The sequence below is a fragment of the Sphaeramia orbicularis genome, chromosome 18 (genome assembly GCF_902148855.1).
Source record: "Sphaeramia orbicularis chromosome 18, fSphaOr1.1, whole genome shotgun sequence".
Lineage (NCBI taxonomy): Eukaryota > Metazoa > Chordata > Actinopteri > Kurtiformes > Apogonidae > Sphaeramia > Sphaeramia orbicularis.
In genome coordinates, this window is record NC_043974.1 from 17,458,701 (window position 1) to 17,475,706 (window position 17,006).

The 17,006-nt window shown below is 35.0% G+C and overlaps 1 protein-coding gene across 1 annotated transcript; it reads left to right on the plus strand.

Annotated features, from left to right (window-relative positions):
- The first annotated feature begins 665 nt into the window (after positions 1-665).
- Positions 666-16,578, plus strand: spata6l (spermatogenesis associated 6-like). Its single transcript, XM_030162909.1, has 12 exons — positions 666-998; positions 4,160-4,297; positions 4,522-4,570; positions 5,404-5,445; positions 5,667-5,791; positions 7,775-7,867; positions 8,166-8,411; positions 14,113-14,212; positions 14,486-14,532; positions 15,214-15,308; positions 16,224-16,317; positions 16,490-16,578. The coding sequence occupies exons 1-12, from the start codon at positions 951-953 to the stop codon at positions 16,553-16,555; spliced, it is 1,143 nt and encodes a 380-aa protein (XP_030018769.1). The 5' UTR covers positions 666-950; the 3' UTR covers positions 16,556-16,578.
- The last annotated feature ends 428 nt before the right edge of the window (positions 16,579-17,006 follow it).

Here is a 17,006-nt window from a genome sequence, read left to right on the forward strand (position 1 = left end):
ATATTTCACTAAGTTATAGCAAATCTGGTCTCCTGGGTTTAATGTATCTAATCCATTGAGCCCACAGTCTCAAAAACTTTTCCATTTGCATTTTTAATGAGAATGTTAGTCTTTCCATGAAATAAATATCATATAATTTTATACCAATCATCCAATGTTGGAGCATCTGGTTTTAGCCATTTCCTGGTCAGGGCCAATACACTGACATTCATACCATTACTATAACTTTATGTTCTTGATAAACCTGATCTGCAGTGACATGATTGAGTGTAAATCAATTGCTAGTTGTTATTAGACTAAAATTAACAGTTTTCTTAAGTTTTTTTTTTTTTTTTTTTAATATCTCCATGAAGTGAGTAAGAACTAGTATTAGAATATGATAAAAGGTAAGAAAACATCAGATTAGCTGCTTTAAAAATGCTTTTGTGTCATAGTTTACAGTTTCACTTTCTGATGTTGCATTTAAATACATGTTTCTTTGCTTCAAAAATTAAACACATGGTGTCCAAATGAGTGGACATTTTTGCAACTCCATAAAAAAATAGGTTAATTTAAAAGAATAATAATTCAATCTCATTGTTTTTTTCATGCCTAAAGAGGAATAAAAACACTCACGAAAAAAATCTTGATAAGGTTCTCTTAATTCATGCATGAAAGGGTTAAATTATTCCCAGGTTTTCCATCAATATAAAATCTAAAATGTACCTTTTATTATTGACAAAAAACATATTTATGGACCTGTTAAATCAACTCGAAGGCCACTACAGTAGTGTAAAGTATAAAAACAGCTGTTAACAGTCGAAGCTGTACTGCTGTAAAACAATCTGATGTGCCTTGGTTGGCGTGGCAACGAAACCCGGAAGTTGTAGTATCCCTGGCAACGGGGTAAATTGAGTCTGAAGAGGAGCACTACGCTAATAGACAATTAGCACCTTTGATAGAAGAGTCCAATGTCTCGAAAAGCACTCAAAGTGGTGGTTGAAGTAAAGTTCAGAGCGGTAAGATACAGCGTTTTCTTCGTAAATTTTGAACTTTCCACGGTGTGTTGCAACGCTGCTTTTGTATTCAGTAAAGAAAAACAACACGGTAAACTCCAGACAGTGTCCTAATCATCGTCATTTTAATATTGTCGACATACATTTTAGCTAGCTTTAGCTATGTTAGCACTTCAGACGCAACACAAAGTAACAGGGCTTTGGTACGAATAAATAAACTCACACAGCACCTGTTTTCTCATGACAGAATGTAGGCTTCCGCAGTGACCTGATATCTGTCAATAGGCCTAACTAGTACACTGGCACCTCCACTTGCCATAATGTTAATGGGCCATTCCACCGAATGGGTGCCATTTCCGTCCCCAGGACATTGTATGTATAAATGTGCATGAAAATCAACTCTAAAATACATTTTACTATTAAGCAAAGTGTCCTGCACATTGATCTAATTGCAAATTTCAAATATTTATTTGAAAACATTAATAAAAACTACCTAGAACACTGAAAAATAGCATTTGTTACCTGTCCCCATTCTCTAATGCTACACTTTACCATGAAATATAATGATTAAAATACTTCAGAAATGTTTTTTTTTTTTTTTTTTTTGCATTGCTGTGTGACTCCATATTCCATCTATGCTTTAAATAATTTTTTTTTCATGAGAAATCCATAATATTTTTGTGAAAATATACATTTTAGTCGTGTCCCTGGGTTCTCACTCAGTCCTGTTACCCTAACACAACACTGTGCAACCTCTAAATATTAATTAATTTGCATTAAATTTGGACCGAAGTAATCTGGCCAGATATGGAAGCAAATGCAGGGTTCTAATCCAGAGAATCTGAAAAAAAACATTTTTGGACCACCCTAACAAACCCACTCATTCCTGTTACCCGATGTTCATTCCTGTTACTAAATAACTTTTTCTAAAAAATAAAGATAAACCACTAGATTTTTTTTCGATTATGTGTGGTCCATTCTTTGTCCAAGTATTTAATGAATTGCATCATAAAAATTCTGATATATTTGAGGTTTGGGTCTCCTTTAAAATGAAAAAGTGACTTTGCAGTTTTAAGAAAATTACAACTTGCGTGCATATATAGTGATTTTTTAGTCACAAATATTAATTATTTTAACATGTAACCAACCATTTCTTTAAAATAAACACTTTGTTGAGAGGAAAACAAAGGAATTAGTTGACAAGCTTTTAAGTGTGCTTTTTAAATGTCACATGAGTTTTGGTAATAGGACTGAGAAAAATGCAATTATGTTCCGCGTGAAAACCTTGTAAAAAATGAAATAAAGTTGCCTGAGATGGACCAAGACACATTTTGCATAGTTAAATATGTGTGTTATTAGATTCAGTGTTGAAAAAAGATAAAAATGAAGTTTAATTTGGAAAAGTTATAGCAAGCAAATGGCACCCATTCGGTGGAATGGCCCTAATATTGATGGCCAAAATACAAAACAGAGTCTGGTTTTGACCAACTCTATATGTAAAGTGTCATGAGATAACTTTTGTTATGATTTGGCGCTATATAAATAAAATTTGATTGATTGATGGTTTAGTTTCATTATACTATGGTCTTTGTTGTTGTTGTCAGGTGACCGTATGTCATAAGAAAGGGTGGGATTATCTTGCAGATAGACTGAAAATGTGGAGTCATCCTTGTTCTCACCATTTAATGTGAAAACTCAAAATCTAAAAATTTGCAGATAGGAGGTTTTGTTTTTTGGCCATTGATATACTGTTTACATATTTTTATAGTTATTTGATGGAAAAGATTATCAGGCCCTTAAGTACATGCTACTAAATCTTTACACTGCGTTCTGCTATTATTTTACTATTTTAGCAGCTTGTTATTCTAAAGGAGCATCTCCAAATATCAGTAGTAGAATTTAATTAACTAGTTAGCTTTGGTGACCAGTTAGTTACTACTCAAATTATTGTTTTTTTCTTATCCCTTTCCTGTAAAAAAAAAAAAAAAAGAAAGAAAAGGGATTACTTATTTAACCCTAACTGGCTGACCCTGTTCCAAAGCAATGGGGGCATCAGGGTAAAAAGAGAAGCAAATGAAGTGATTACCCATCATGCTTCTGCCTACTGTTCAAACCTCTGAGCGCAGTGGGGTTGATTCATTTCAGGTCTAGGTTCAGCAAATGATGGAAATAAATGTGGTGACATTGCATAACTTTATTGAAATAATGCCACTGCAAATGTGTGCCATAATCAGACAGTCTAACAAATAATAGAGTGTGGGATGTTTTCTGTTTTGTTATGTTTTTTTTTTTTTTGGTCCAGGTTGTATATCTCAAATATGTTGTTCGTAACATAGTGAAATATGAAGTATTCTTTTAAAGATTGAGCACATTCAGCTCATTTTAATGCTTTTATTTGTATTGTCTGTGTTGTAGGTACTCAGTTTGTTGGTGTAATTAGCCAAATAAGCTGCAGCAGGAATAAATTAATGAGATAAAATACTGGGAACCAATTTTTAAAGATATGTCTGAAGTTGGGAAGAGTCTTTTACATGCAATATCACCATGTATTTTTTTCTAAGAACATGGAATATGATGAATGTCAGTAACACTCTAATTTGTGGCAAAACTCTGTAGAGAAGAGTTAGGATTAGATATTGAAACAAACCTAAAATCCCTAGAAAAACATACTGCAACATCATTAGTCTTTTTTCAATTTGGACACTTTCTTTATTTTTATATTTTGAATCAACTGTGATTGTGTGCAGCTAAGATCTTCAGTATAAACTCTGAAATATTTCTGTGTACAAACTCTTTGCACTAGCTGATTTTTAGAGAGCAACTGAATGTCAAGCATTTTGTGAAACTAAATCTTGGGACTGTACATGTATGTGGAAAATAAAGTAAAATGGACATTTCAAGAATTTCTCCTGACCTTATTCTTTGACAAAGACCAAATTGTCATTAAATTCACACACAGAACGATTTGTCCAAAAGTGTGGACACTAGACTGGTAACAAACAACAGAGGCACAACAGTAAAGAACATATCCTCCCTGAGGTGTTCAAGAGAGACAAGGGAAACTGCTGCTTATCAGACTTTGTCACCCTCTGCTGGCAGCTGCACTAGTATAGCTTATTCTAAATCCAGTGACACATTGAATAAATTTTGTCCTCTGTTGTCAGGTCTCTTGTCCAGGAGTTCACCTTCCAGCCAAGGATGATATCTACCTCAGCATGTGCTTTATGGGTCAGTACCGTCGGTCTGAGTGCCTCCCTGCTGTATTCCCTCTGTTGTTTCATGAGAAGATGACCTTCGAAAAGGCAAGTTTTCCTCATATTGTAGACATCTGTATTTTTACATGTTTGCACTCTTCTGTCTTACTGTTTGTGACTACATCTGCCCTCAGAGTCATGTTTTTGTCCACTGGTCCTCACTCAAACAAATTTTTACAAACTAAATGTAAATATTGTGCAACAAGCCAGTCTTCCTCTGCATATATGTTATACATGATGTGAGTTGTAAAGAAATATGTGTTTGTGTCCAGGTATTCAGGTATGCAGTTGACCCTGGAGACATTGCGGTGATGCTGGAGTGTAAGTTAATATCTGTTTTTTTTATGAGGCAGGAGTTTTCTTCCAATGTATGAAAACAGTTTTGTTTTTTTGTTTTTTTTAATCTATGTCCTATTTCTCCTAAACATCAAGTTAAATCCTAATTTTTCCAATTTGATTTGTTTTATTTGTATCTATAGTTCAATAAAGATGCAGGTTAAGAAGTGCAGCAGCACTTGTTATATCGAAAAACTTTATTTCATTCTAAATATAGACCAACGTGTTTCAGGTGGTGGCCTTCATCAGGGTCATGGAAAAATCATGGATGACCCTGATGAAGGCCACTACCTGAAATGGATTGGTGTATTTTTAGAATGAAATAAAGTTCTTGTATATACGTCATGTGCTGCTGGAGTTCTTGACCTGCACAAACTTTTTCTCCTTCTCCATGCACCTTGGAAGTAGGTGAAATTATACTAGAACTTTCTATTTAGATTTAGTTCAATAAAGATAAATTTTTAACAAAATAACAGTGATATTTAATGGCAGTTCTGTGCAGTTTACCAAATATTATGATTTGCTGTTCATTTCTCTGTTGAACTTAAACATAATCTAAAATGTTGTTAAACTTCATCAGCTGGAAATTCCTTCACTATACTGAAAAACATGACTGTTTGCTGTTTTCTGACAACAGAAACAAGAATATCCTCCATATGCATTTGAGAGAGTGCTGTGATATGGTGTGCTTCATGTGTTTGCAGAAAGACGTTTTCCACTCGTGTGTACACAAAATCCAAAGTAACAAGCTATAAAATGTACAATTTGTTATTGTCCAAGTCTAGGTCATGAAATTTTACTTTGTCTGTTTTCCTCAGATGAGACAGTCAGGATTGAACTGGTGCAGCTGATTCCTCCAGGTGAAATTATGTAGAATTTTCATATTCTCTATTAACTTCTGGAATTTCCCCCTTGTGAGACAAATAAAGGCATATCTTATCTTATTGTACATGTCTGATCTGAATGACAGAAACTTAAGCTTAACCTTTCATCATCTTTCTTTCAAAATAGCAATTGTCAAAATGGTCAGTTAATTGCTTCCACCTAAACAGTTGTGTAACAGAGATGTTTTGTTTGGCAGTGGGTGACACCCTCGCCTGTTTTGAGGAAGATGCTCGGAGTTTCTTATTCCCAGAGCCCAAACTGGTTCCTTCCTTCTCTGGAGTGGAGCGAGAGGTTCTAATGACACGAGCACCATACTTTCCGGTAAGTGTAACTGATGCCTTACTTTTAAAATGCACTGACTTCAAGTAATATGTGTTTTAGGGTCAAAAAACTCATTAGCACAACAATTAGTGGGACTTTGGTATAGTGGCCGTAATAAATGTTAGAAGTGTGACCATGACAAATGTAAATGTTTTTGTGTAAACAACTTTAATGACTTAACAATTACATTCACATTTTAAAGCAGTGGTTAAACAAATCTTATTACTAAAAAAGTTATTCAGGAGTACTATTATTGTACTTCTTTTAAACTAAAAATAAGAGAGCATGCTTTCAATCTATTTATCAGAGACATTGAAAACAAAATTAGACTTACACTGATGAAGTATATGCTACATTTTTCCTACATTTTTATTTCTCCTTTAATTGAGGCATATTTAAGGAAAGTATATTTAAGTATAGTATTGTCTTTTACAGAAAGTTTATTTATTCTTGGCTTGTTGTTAGCGTGACTTAGTAACTTACTAAATTCTTTTTAATAGGCTTGTATTGGCTTTTTTAGGTTGTGTTTTTGGTAGGACTGGGAAATATGTTGAATCAATGCATTTAGAAAAATTCCTTATTTGTAAAATTGATATTCCTCTAGAGAGCTGTCTTGCTAAAATAAAAATTCAACATGCAATCTGCTTGTTTCTAGTAATATATTGTACATTTACTAGTATAATATTTTAATCACAAATATGTTTCTGTACTTTTATATGGCTTATAGAATTAATAGAGTATTTTTGAATCATGTTCATTTATCAGAAATCATCTATAACTTTGAAAAAAAAAATTAAGATTAAATTTTTTTGTAAAGGTCTACTTTCTGGACTTGATTTCCTTAATATCTTATAAACTTACATATTCAACTTCATAGATACAAGTCAGCTTGTACCTGGGGGGAGGAGTTTCAATATAATAGTAGAATTTACCATATGATATACTGTATAATATTGTAATTTTTGTCCAAACCAATTTCTTGAAGACTATTCACCCGATTCTTTTCAAATTTGACACACTTCTTGCCACTAAAAGAGGGGCAGTGCACAATTTGATGGCACAGTTTCTTACAGACTATTCATCAAATTCAGCAAAGTATGCTCAGATTGAAAGTTACATTTTGGGCAGAGTAATGTTTGTCTTGGTTTGACCGAACCACCCAAAAAGGACAGTAACTTAGTTAAATATAGTTTATGGTTATCTTAAGTGTAAAATTCAAAATTAATTCCTGACTGGGAAGGGTATCGGTGAGCAGGAGGGGCAAAGTGTTGTGTGACCGGGCGGAGGTATTAGTAACTCACTGTCATGACCTGGCTCAAAAGGTCACAACAAAAAGGGGCGACAACACCATGTTCAACTTTACAAATTATCTTTATTGAAAATATTTAATCAAATTGAATAATCAAACAAATCTTAAATAACTCAATTGAACCAAATTAAAGATCTAATTATATGAGGTGTGGAAGTCAGTTAAGTCAGTGGTGTAGGATATGCATGAGTGAAAATAGTGTGTGTGAAAGTGTTGTAAGTTGCAAGGAAAAAAATGAATTAACCCAACCAAACATAACCCAACAAAAGCTGTGGATACCTGGGAGGAGGTCAAGTTAGGAAGAGAGTCAGAGAGAGAATGAGTGTGACTGGAGGAGCTTAAATAATCTCTGCACACCGGGCCCAGGTGTGCAGCATTACCAACGAGCTGCAACTCACAGTCACCAGCTGGAGACACCTCCAAGCTGACGCCACAACCCGACAGTCATCACACTCACTCTTTCACTGGTTAACCTACACGGAAGCCAGGGTTTGGCTCATTTTATTGACAGTTATTCCAAGGTTTGAATGGATCCTGTTAGCTAATAATTACTTTAAAAAATTATTATTTAACCCATCTGTAACTTCATAGTGTAACACTGAGTACCTCTTTGTTTTTGGTATTTATAGCAGGAAGATATGTTGAAATAATGACGTGTCCTTTCTGTTTGCCAGGGTATTGCTCCAAGAATGGAATTTTCCACCAAAACAACCATCCTTGAGTGTCCAGCTGATGCAGAGATCAACATTTACCCCAATGTTCCCATGGTAAAAAGTCTGTGTGTGTGTGTGTGTGTGTATACATATGTTGAGTATGTCTGGAAGGCATCATTAAAGGTATTATTAAAAATTACGCATCTTTGGTCACCATTGTTTGCTTTTGTTTGTGTTGATCAGTGTGCAAAGTATGCAGTACAACAACATAATAGATAAACTTCAAACCACAACAGTTCTGATTTGATAAAATATTAAATGTATATAATAAATACATTAAAAACAGTATTAGGTAGTCTGTGTCCTGAACCTGAGGCAGACAGTTTTGGAAAATCCAATATTTTTTTCCCAGAGGCCATTTAAGAGGCAAAGACAACGCTCCAGGCCCAGAACCTCCTCTCCACAAAGGAAACCTCAAACCCTGAGAAGGAGACAAAGTGCCAGGGGGGGCCGCCCTGCCAGTTCCTCATCACACATTTCCAGATCCCGGTCCATGTCCCCACTGAGGGCTGGAAACACCCAGCGCCTGGCCCGCCTCAGCCTGGACTCTGCAACTCCCAGCCCAGATGACTTCGACACAGACAGTACACCTGACCCTGTAAGTGGACTCATAATGAACATAAACTCACTATGTAAATATGTAAATATCTTTAAATTTTATACTTAATTTTTATACTTTAAGAATGTTTATTTCTACCTGCTTTTCTTTTGCACTGGTGTGTTGCATATTGCTGCTATTAAATGTTAAATTTCTCCATGGTGGGATCAATAAAGTCTTATCTTATCTTATCTTATCTTATCTTATCTTATCTTATCTTATCTTATCTTATCAACATATACAACTGAACATTTCCAACCAGCAGATGGCAGTGATAAGCTCAGTTACAGTGCCTTCTAACTGGTATCTTACTGAAACACAGATATATGACTGATATGACTCTTAACTCTCAACTTGGAAAAAAATGTTTCTCCATTTCATATAATATTTTTTCAATGAGAATTGTTTATGAAAGTGGAAATTCACTTAAGTATGTTTATTGTACACTACCAGGCAAAAGTTTGGACTCACCTTCTTATTTAAATGACATGAGATGGACCACAGATGGCCAACAAGTGCTCAGCATCATTTGGAACTCCTTCCAGACTTTTGGAAAACATTTCAGATGATTACCTCATGAAGCTCATCAAGAGAATGCCAAGAATGCACAAAGCAGTAAAAAAAGCAAAATGTGGCTATTTTGAAGAATCTAAAATATAAAACATGCTTTGAGTTTTGTCACATCTTTTTTAACTACATAATTCCATATGTGTTCATTCATAGTTTTGATGCCTTCAGTGAGAATTTACAATGGAAATAGTCATAAAAATAAAGAAAAACCAGGTGAGTCCAGACTTTTGCCTGGTAGTGTAGATACTGCAAACATACTTTTGAAGTACTTATACAATTCTTGAGTATTTTCATTTTCTGCAACTTTCTCCTTTCACCCCACCACATTTTAGAGGGAAATTGTAGTCGTCATACCACTTCATCTGCTTTATGGTTGCAGTCAGTTTTCAAATGAAGATTAGACCCAATACAGCACATCGTTAAAGATTAAACCAGTGGGTTAACCTTTTGTTTTCTGATGACTCACAAAAAGCAGTGTAGAGTCAGGGTCACATATTTCAGATACTTGTGAGTTATAAACAGTTCCTGATAGAGTGAGTAACCGTCTAAACACCTCACATAGTTTAATTTTAATATATTATCCAGAACATATAATGCCAATATTATAATACATATAATATGGACAATGTTTTTTGTCCTCTCCCATTAATGATGTGACAAGCCCTCAGATTTAGCTGATGTCACTGCTTGTAAAAAATAGATATAAAGTAATTCAATCTAACACCACCTTCAGGAGTGTCTGCCTTGTGACTGCAAGGCAAGCTCAAAGTCAGCTTTATTTGCCAGTTTGCCACATGCACAGCACATCCAGAAAAAAAGAAACTGCAACCCTCTAAGATCCCTAGTGTTACAATGAACATAGAAAAAGATTAAAAAAAAAAAAAAGAATAGAATTATAAACACACAATATAACTTTAAACATACAATGTGACTCTAAGCAGCAGGGGTTGGAGAGAACAAATAAAACTAAAACTATAAAGTGTCAGTAAAATATTTGAGTGGCATTTTTCAGAAAAGGTGAACAGGTGAAGAGTAAAGTGACAGAGGAATTATTATGTCTAAGGTGACAAGATGCAAAGTCCCTGAGATCACTGTTTGTGTGTGTGTGGGGGGGATTGAGTGGAGGGGGAGAGGTGGTAGAGCAGGGAGGAAGTTCAGCTTCCTGATAGCCTGGTGGATGAAGGTGTCCTTCAGTCTCCTCCATGATGGCAGCAGATGAAGAAGCACTGAGATTGTGAAGTTATTAATTAGTCCATGGGCCAGGCCAGGTAGTGGTACCACCAAAGGGGGCAAAACCTTTGTGGTGCCATTTTGTTAGTAGGACATATATATGTGTATTAAACCATAATAGCCTTTCCAAATGAGTAGCTTAGTCATGATTATAGGGTAACTCTTTTTTTTTTTTTTTCCAAAAAATGTATCATTACGCTTAATGGCATATGGTGGTATTTCTGAATTATTCTACCTTTTCCTGTAAAAATGCTAGTGGAATTGGTCCAAGATAAGGTTGTGACATTACATTATGCCTCTACTTTTCAGAAATTCTCTTTTCATACAGAGAAAATGAAAGCAAATGAAAGTTCTGGAGTGATCACAACAAAGACAGCAGTTTAATAATGACACAACTATGCAGCAGAAAACGAATGTACCATTTCATTTCATAAATAAGAGCACATGTTATAGTGCCAATCCCATTGCAAACAGACAAGAAAAGAACACATAAGGTATTTTGGTGTCTTTGCAGGTCTGGATGCTAGGGCCTTATAAGGTAGTTTATTTGCCATTTGTACACATTCCGGTACATGGGAATTATAATGCAGAGGTCTCTGAGATGACAAGTGCAAAAGATTAAAAGAAACAATCAAGAGTAAATTCTTGAGTAATGAGTATGAGTCATGAGACCATTGTCAGCACAGGAAATATTACATTTCTTTTTTTCCATGGTTCTGATTCTACAAAATTTGCGGAAAAAAATCCTGAATTTCATAAAACTTTAACTTGCTTGAGGGAGTCTTGGCATTTATTTGCCAAAGTAAATACCCTTAGAGGAAGTGAAAACACATTTCAAATAAATTGTGATGTAGCCAACATTGAACTGGCATCCCAAATGTCCAGTGTATGTCCGACTGTATTCTGCTGTAATAGACAGCAGTCCTTTGCAGCATTAGTGTTAAAAATGCCCAAGCTTTGTGTAGCAGTAATAACAGAAAAAGAAATGATTTGGATACAAACAGGTAACTAATAAGGGTTAATTAGGAATCTAAGTGTATTTTGACCATTTTTGAATACTTTTGTTTTTGCCTTTATATTTCTTCTTAACAAACTGTTAACTTTGCCTCGTCTTGACATGCTGTTTTAACACACTGAACCTAAAATCACACAAAAAAACATGAAATTCAAGTGTTTCGTTATTTATTTTTTTTGACAAAATCTTGTTCAAGGAACCATTTTTATAACTTAGATCTTAGAAATTGAAAACTTCAAAAAAAGAAAATTTAGCAAATAATAAAATTATGTACAACTATTTCCATGAAAATGTAGGCAGTGCCTAAGATATTTTTTAAGAAAACTATATACAACACTTTACATCTGGTGTCACAATACGATGGATACAGATGTTCAATGAACCGTTTTTACAACTCAGAAAATTATATACAACTACTTATAACAACAATCAGATGTCACAAGATGCCATACATCTGATTGGTTGCCACCAAACCCAGTGACATGGGTTTTTTTTTTTTTCGTGCAAGCACTTCTCTTAGAAACCCATTATTAAGGTCTCTTCCTGCACTGAATATGATGACAATAATGATGAAAATTCTGTTTTTATTGTGTATCATGAGACTGGTTTACTTGACCTTTCAACAACATTGATGTCTCAGTTTTTCTTTGACATCTACACTTTCACATGAGTTGAAATGAAGACTCAGAGAGACTCCGTCTGCTGATACGCTGTCTTAAATCAGTTTGTGATTTGGATGTGAGATGGCTCATCTAGGGACTCCAAAGGGTTAATACTGACCACTGTTACGTTGCATACCATCTATTCAGCTTCAAGACTGATATGTAATACTGCAGTATGCAGTTATCTAATGTCCAAACTGTTTATTGTGGTTTATATGTGACTCAGATCTTTGATGATAACAAAGAATTGGCCATTATTCTGGTGAATCTATGTTGGTATTAACATCCACGTTTATAACCTCTGATTTTGTTATTTTAAGTGATATGTGTAATGTTGCAGTATGCGCTTATCTACTGTCTAAACTGTTTATTTTGGTTTATATGTGACTCAGATCTTTGATGATAACAAAGAATTGGCCATTATTCTGGTGAATCTATGTTGGTATTAACATCCACATTTATGGCCTCTGATTTTGTCATTTTAAGTGATATGTGTAATGTTGCAGTATGCGCTTATCTACTGTCTAAACTGTTTATTTTGGTTTATATGTAACTCAGATCTTTGATAATAACAAAGAACTGGCCATGAATGTGGTGAATCTGTGTTGGTATTAACATTCCAAACATTCAAATGACATTTTATGACCTCTGATTTTGTCCCTTACAGTGGGTTTATTCAATTGCTGATAGCTATGACTAAGCTACTACTCTGGGATGGCTATCATAGCAAAGTATTATCTATAGATATAGGCCATTTCAAAATGCATCACTAGAACTTGCCCCCTTGGGTGGTACCAATATCCCAAATATCTGGTCTTGGCCCATGGACTAAATCTGATGTTATCCATTTTTGTAGGATTTAAGACTGGAATTGCTGCCCTTTTTTATTTTTACAAATTCAACCTTTTTCACTAAGTGCAGTTCTTTGCTTAGATATCAATTTCTTTGTCAATGAAGAAATAGTAATTACCATATTGAAATCCATATTCACACATTCCAGTCTTGCTTATACTGATATAAGACTTACTGTAGGAGCCATAAGCACTGTGTGGTTTTTTTTTTGGTTTTTCTCTTATTTGTGTGACGTCATGGATATTGGTACCTGTTAAGTGTGGCACTGTGGGTGTGGTGTTGTCTATTAAGTCTCTGTGCTCACCTGGGTGTGCAAGTTGCCTGGATCATGATGGCGGGGTGAGCCTGGGGAGAAACTTTCTGTTGACCGTCATTATTATCGTTATTGTCACCGTCACCATTGTCTTTGTCACTGGCCATGACGGTATCTTTGCACAGCATTGAATATACGACGTTTGAAGTAAGTGCTTGTTTTCTACGCTTGTGATATGGATAATAAACCTCATGAACGTTTGTAATGGTGAGTCTGATGCGTCTTCAGTGTAAACCCCCATGTCTTAGCCTGCCGTGGCGTTTGGATTGTTTTTTAAGCTTATACACCGCAGTACTTACATATGATAAAAGAAGAACAGGAAGTGTCCTTAATCATGAAACATAATTTTTGAAGAAGATATTTTGTTAAAGAAATATAAACCATTTTACTAATTAGCTTGTAGAGGTGCAATGCATTTTACCATTCAAACAAAATGTTTTGTGAGTGGATCTTTGATTGAAACTGAAGTCATGTCTACATATGTGTAACATTCTAGACTTGTGTGTCAAACTATGGAAGCTTGTTGAGGTAGTGATATCATTATATTTGACATACTTTACATCAGAGAAGTGGCTCTTGTAGTGCACATATTGTTGATGCAAAATTAAAAAAAAATTATCAGTAAATCATGAACCAAACGCCTTAAATTAAAGTAATAAGACTATTCTGAAAAGGTAAGGAGTAGAAAGTGCAGAAATGTTTGTTCCATTATAGGAGTAAAAGTAGAGTTATCAGTAAAATAAATACTACCAAAACCTGAAAACTCGACATAACTTTGATTACAAAGTAATTAGACCACTTCCTATGTCTACATTTTAGTACTTCAAGGCACAATTAGACAAAAAAGTCAAAACACAGAATGGAACTTTTACAAAATAGCACACCTGGTGAAGAAAGAAAACACTAAAACTTTTAAGCAGCGGAAGTTTACTTTCTATTTCACAATATCGCAGTAAAATGGCTCAACCACTATGCTGACAAGGAAACACACCTTTCTGTGACCTACAGACCTCTGTTACTGTGTCTTTTTTATTTTTTTATTTTTTTATTTTTTTATAGATGTTGGCGTCCTGGCCTGAAAGCAGTCGATCTGCATCTCCACACCACTCAGCAATGTTTACCAAGTCCTCCTCCACTGTGGCCAGGTCACCCGCCCAAGGTACAACACCTCATTATGTTGTGATGTTCCTACTAAAGATGGTTTACAATCCCTGACATCTCAGACTAACAACTTGTAAAATGTTCTGTTATCGATATATTGCACTGACATGACCTGCTTACCTACCTATCATGCAATGGTTGTTTTGATGATGTAGTCCTACTAAAATGATTTAGACTATTTATAACGTCATGTGTTTCTGAAATTGTTAAAAGAGGTTTATTTTTTTGTTGTGTTTTTTCCTGTTTGCCTTTTTGTGTGTTTGTGTTCTAGTGAGATTTTCTTCACCAGAGCGAAGATCATCTCTATCTAATGGTGTGGTATGTTTGATAGTTTACTTTTCTTTGATTTATTGGCCAGGATGTTGTTGTTGTTATATGGTATGTGTAGCATTCATGTCAGAAGTGCGAGTATTGTAGAACTATTACGGACTACATCAAGATTCCAGCAAAGAGACTACATGATATCATCCTGTCAGTCCATATTCTGTTCATACTGTAGAGCAGGAGTCAGTTCTTGTTAGCGTAGCATAAAGATTTGAAAGCGACAAAATCATCTAGCCTGGTTCTGTTCAAAGTTCAGCCAATACCACTAAGCCCCAAGAAGCTGCTTAATGATGCTCATTACTTTTATGAAACAGTTATGGGACATAACAGGCAAGTTTTCCACATAATAAACAAACAACAACAAAAATACTATAATGTATAGATAACAAATCATCTTTCTTCACATCCAGATCATCATTGTAAATGAGAACTGGTTTTCAATTGACCTACCTGGGTTAAATAAATATTAAATAAAATAAATAAATGAACATCATGTCATCTTCATTCATGTTCTAGAAATATAAAAATGTAGCTTTTTAACAGAAAAAGCCACAACCAAACCAGGTATAGACTTGGCTAATATAGATTTGGCCATCTAGCTTGCATTATAGAAGCAGGTGTAGCATGGAAGAAATATTTTGTCTTGATTTGACTCATCTGTGCTTTGACTGTCAGGATGGAGGGTCAGCTGAAGAAGACTCCAGCTCTTCAGAGGGTCATGAGTCCTCTGCAATGAGGCGGTCTTACAGGGAACAAGCTCGACACAGCAGGTACGTTTGATAAGTAGTGTTGAGCCACATCACTATATATAAGATTATACACTGAACCTTTAACCAAATACTTTATGGTTCGTACCATAAAAGATGAATATTGGAAGAATATGGGTGCTTCTATGAAACTGACTACATTTTGGTAACTGGCACTTTGTCAGCTGTTTAGACCCAATAATAAAAGAGAAAAACATATTTACCCCAGGATGTGCCTAATGATGACCTCAGATAAATGCAAAAAAAAAAAAAAAAAACTCTTGTTCTGAGCCATCCCAAACTTAATGATTTTTTTTATAAAATATTTGGGCCAAAAATAGGACTAAAATTGGGATATGAAAAACTACCTAGGTGTCAGTGCATTTTATCTTGAAAACATGACTAGAAATGGTCTTATATACTGCTATAAATAAAGACACTGTGTTAAATTTGATGGCGATAGTGGTTTTTCTAATCCAGACATGCGGGTTTTTCATGAATTGGCAGTCTCATTCCAGGTTTTATATGTAGCCCATTGTGTCCACTTAAGTTACATGCAGAACCTGCCCGGTTAAACGCATATAAATTGCGAATGATTTAGCAACAGTGGTCATTTTTGTGAAACACTCTGCCTTGCGTAATTAGTTCAATTCCCAAAATGTACCTGTGAGAGAATAAAGAGATATTAAAAAAAATAGTAGCACATAATTAACATAGACCCAAAGTGCTTCCAAACTTGCTTCATAACATTAGTCTATATCTGGTTTGAATTTTTAGCCCTTCTGTCCTGTTTTTAGGGACCAGTTTCATAGAATCACCCATACTCAAAAACAAAAGAAAAAGTCACTGTTTATTTGCTTATTGCATCAAATGCATTTCAAGTCCTTTCAAATACATCACTAAATACCAGTCGATCCCTGACTGTCTGGTATTGTTTAGGTCTCTGTCCAGCCCACACAGAGTCTGGGAAGAAGTCCACGACCGTGTACGAGGACTCCTCACAACTCCAAAAGCCGTGCGCAGACTTGTCTATGTAAGTACTTGATAATGCTGATAAAAATATCACAGAATTGGTGTTAACTTCAGTTTGTGTTTACCTGGTGATATACCAGTGGGTCCCGCTGTTGTAACTAACACGTTCAAAAGTGAGGTTCTTACAGATGGATTAATTTTTGTTCTTACATGCAGTGGTTGATGTTTTTCAGGGGGCTTCAAACTCTGAAGTAGATGAAGTTTTAGCCAGAAGGTCCATCTCCCCAGGTCCACCATGATGAACCAGCCACAATCTGGAGAGGTGAGGTGTCAGTACAATTAAAAGTATCTTAAAAAATGTACATAATTTTTCCAATGAGTTATGCATGAAAGAGTAAAAAGTCACTGATATTCAACAGAATATCTCTATTTATTTATATATTATATTTTTGTAGTTACCATATCTTTAGTGTCATAGCATAATTGCCTAAGTCATAGTTTTGGCTAAATGTGATATCTGCATAACTTTACTCTCCTAATGCTGCTGCTTCATTTTTTGCAGATATAAAAATTTATGCCAAAATATGACTTAGACAGTTATGCTGTGAGACTACTGATATGTTAAACTAACTGAACTGTGTTTGGTGATATTAAGTTTACACTCCTGTCTTCTTCTTTCCACCCAGACAAAAACTCACCATCATCTTGCCAAGAAGTCTTCAGATGTCATAACTCTGCTGGTGTGTGTGT

Bases quoted from the DNA above. Each gene is read 5' to 3' on its own strand.
- spata6l (XM_030162909.1), top strand. From the start codon at position 951: ATGTCTCGAAAAGCACTCAAAGTGGTGGTTGAAGTAAAGTTCAGAGCG. The intron at 5,446-5,666 runs GTGAAATTATGT...TTTGTTTGGCAG, and splicing joins GGTGCAGCTGATTCCTCCAG to TGGGTGACACCCTCGCCTGT. The intron at 16,318-16,489 runs GTAAGTACTTGA...GATGTTTTTCAG, and splicing joins CCGTGCGCAGACTTGTCTAT to GGGGCTTCAAACTCTGAAGT.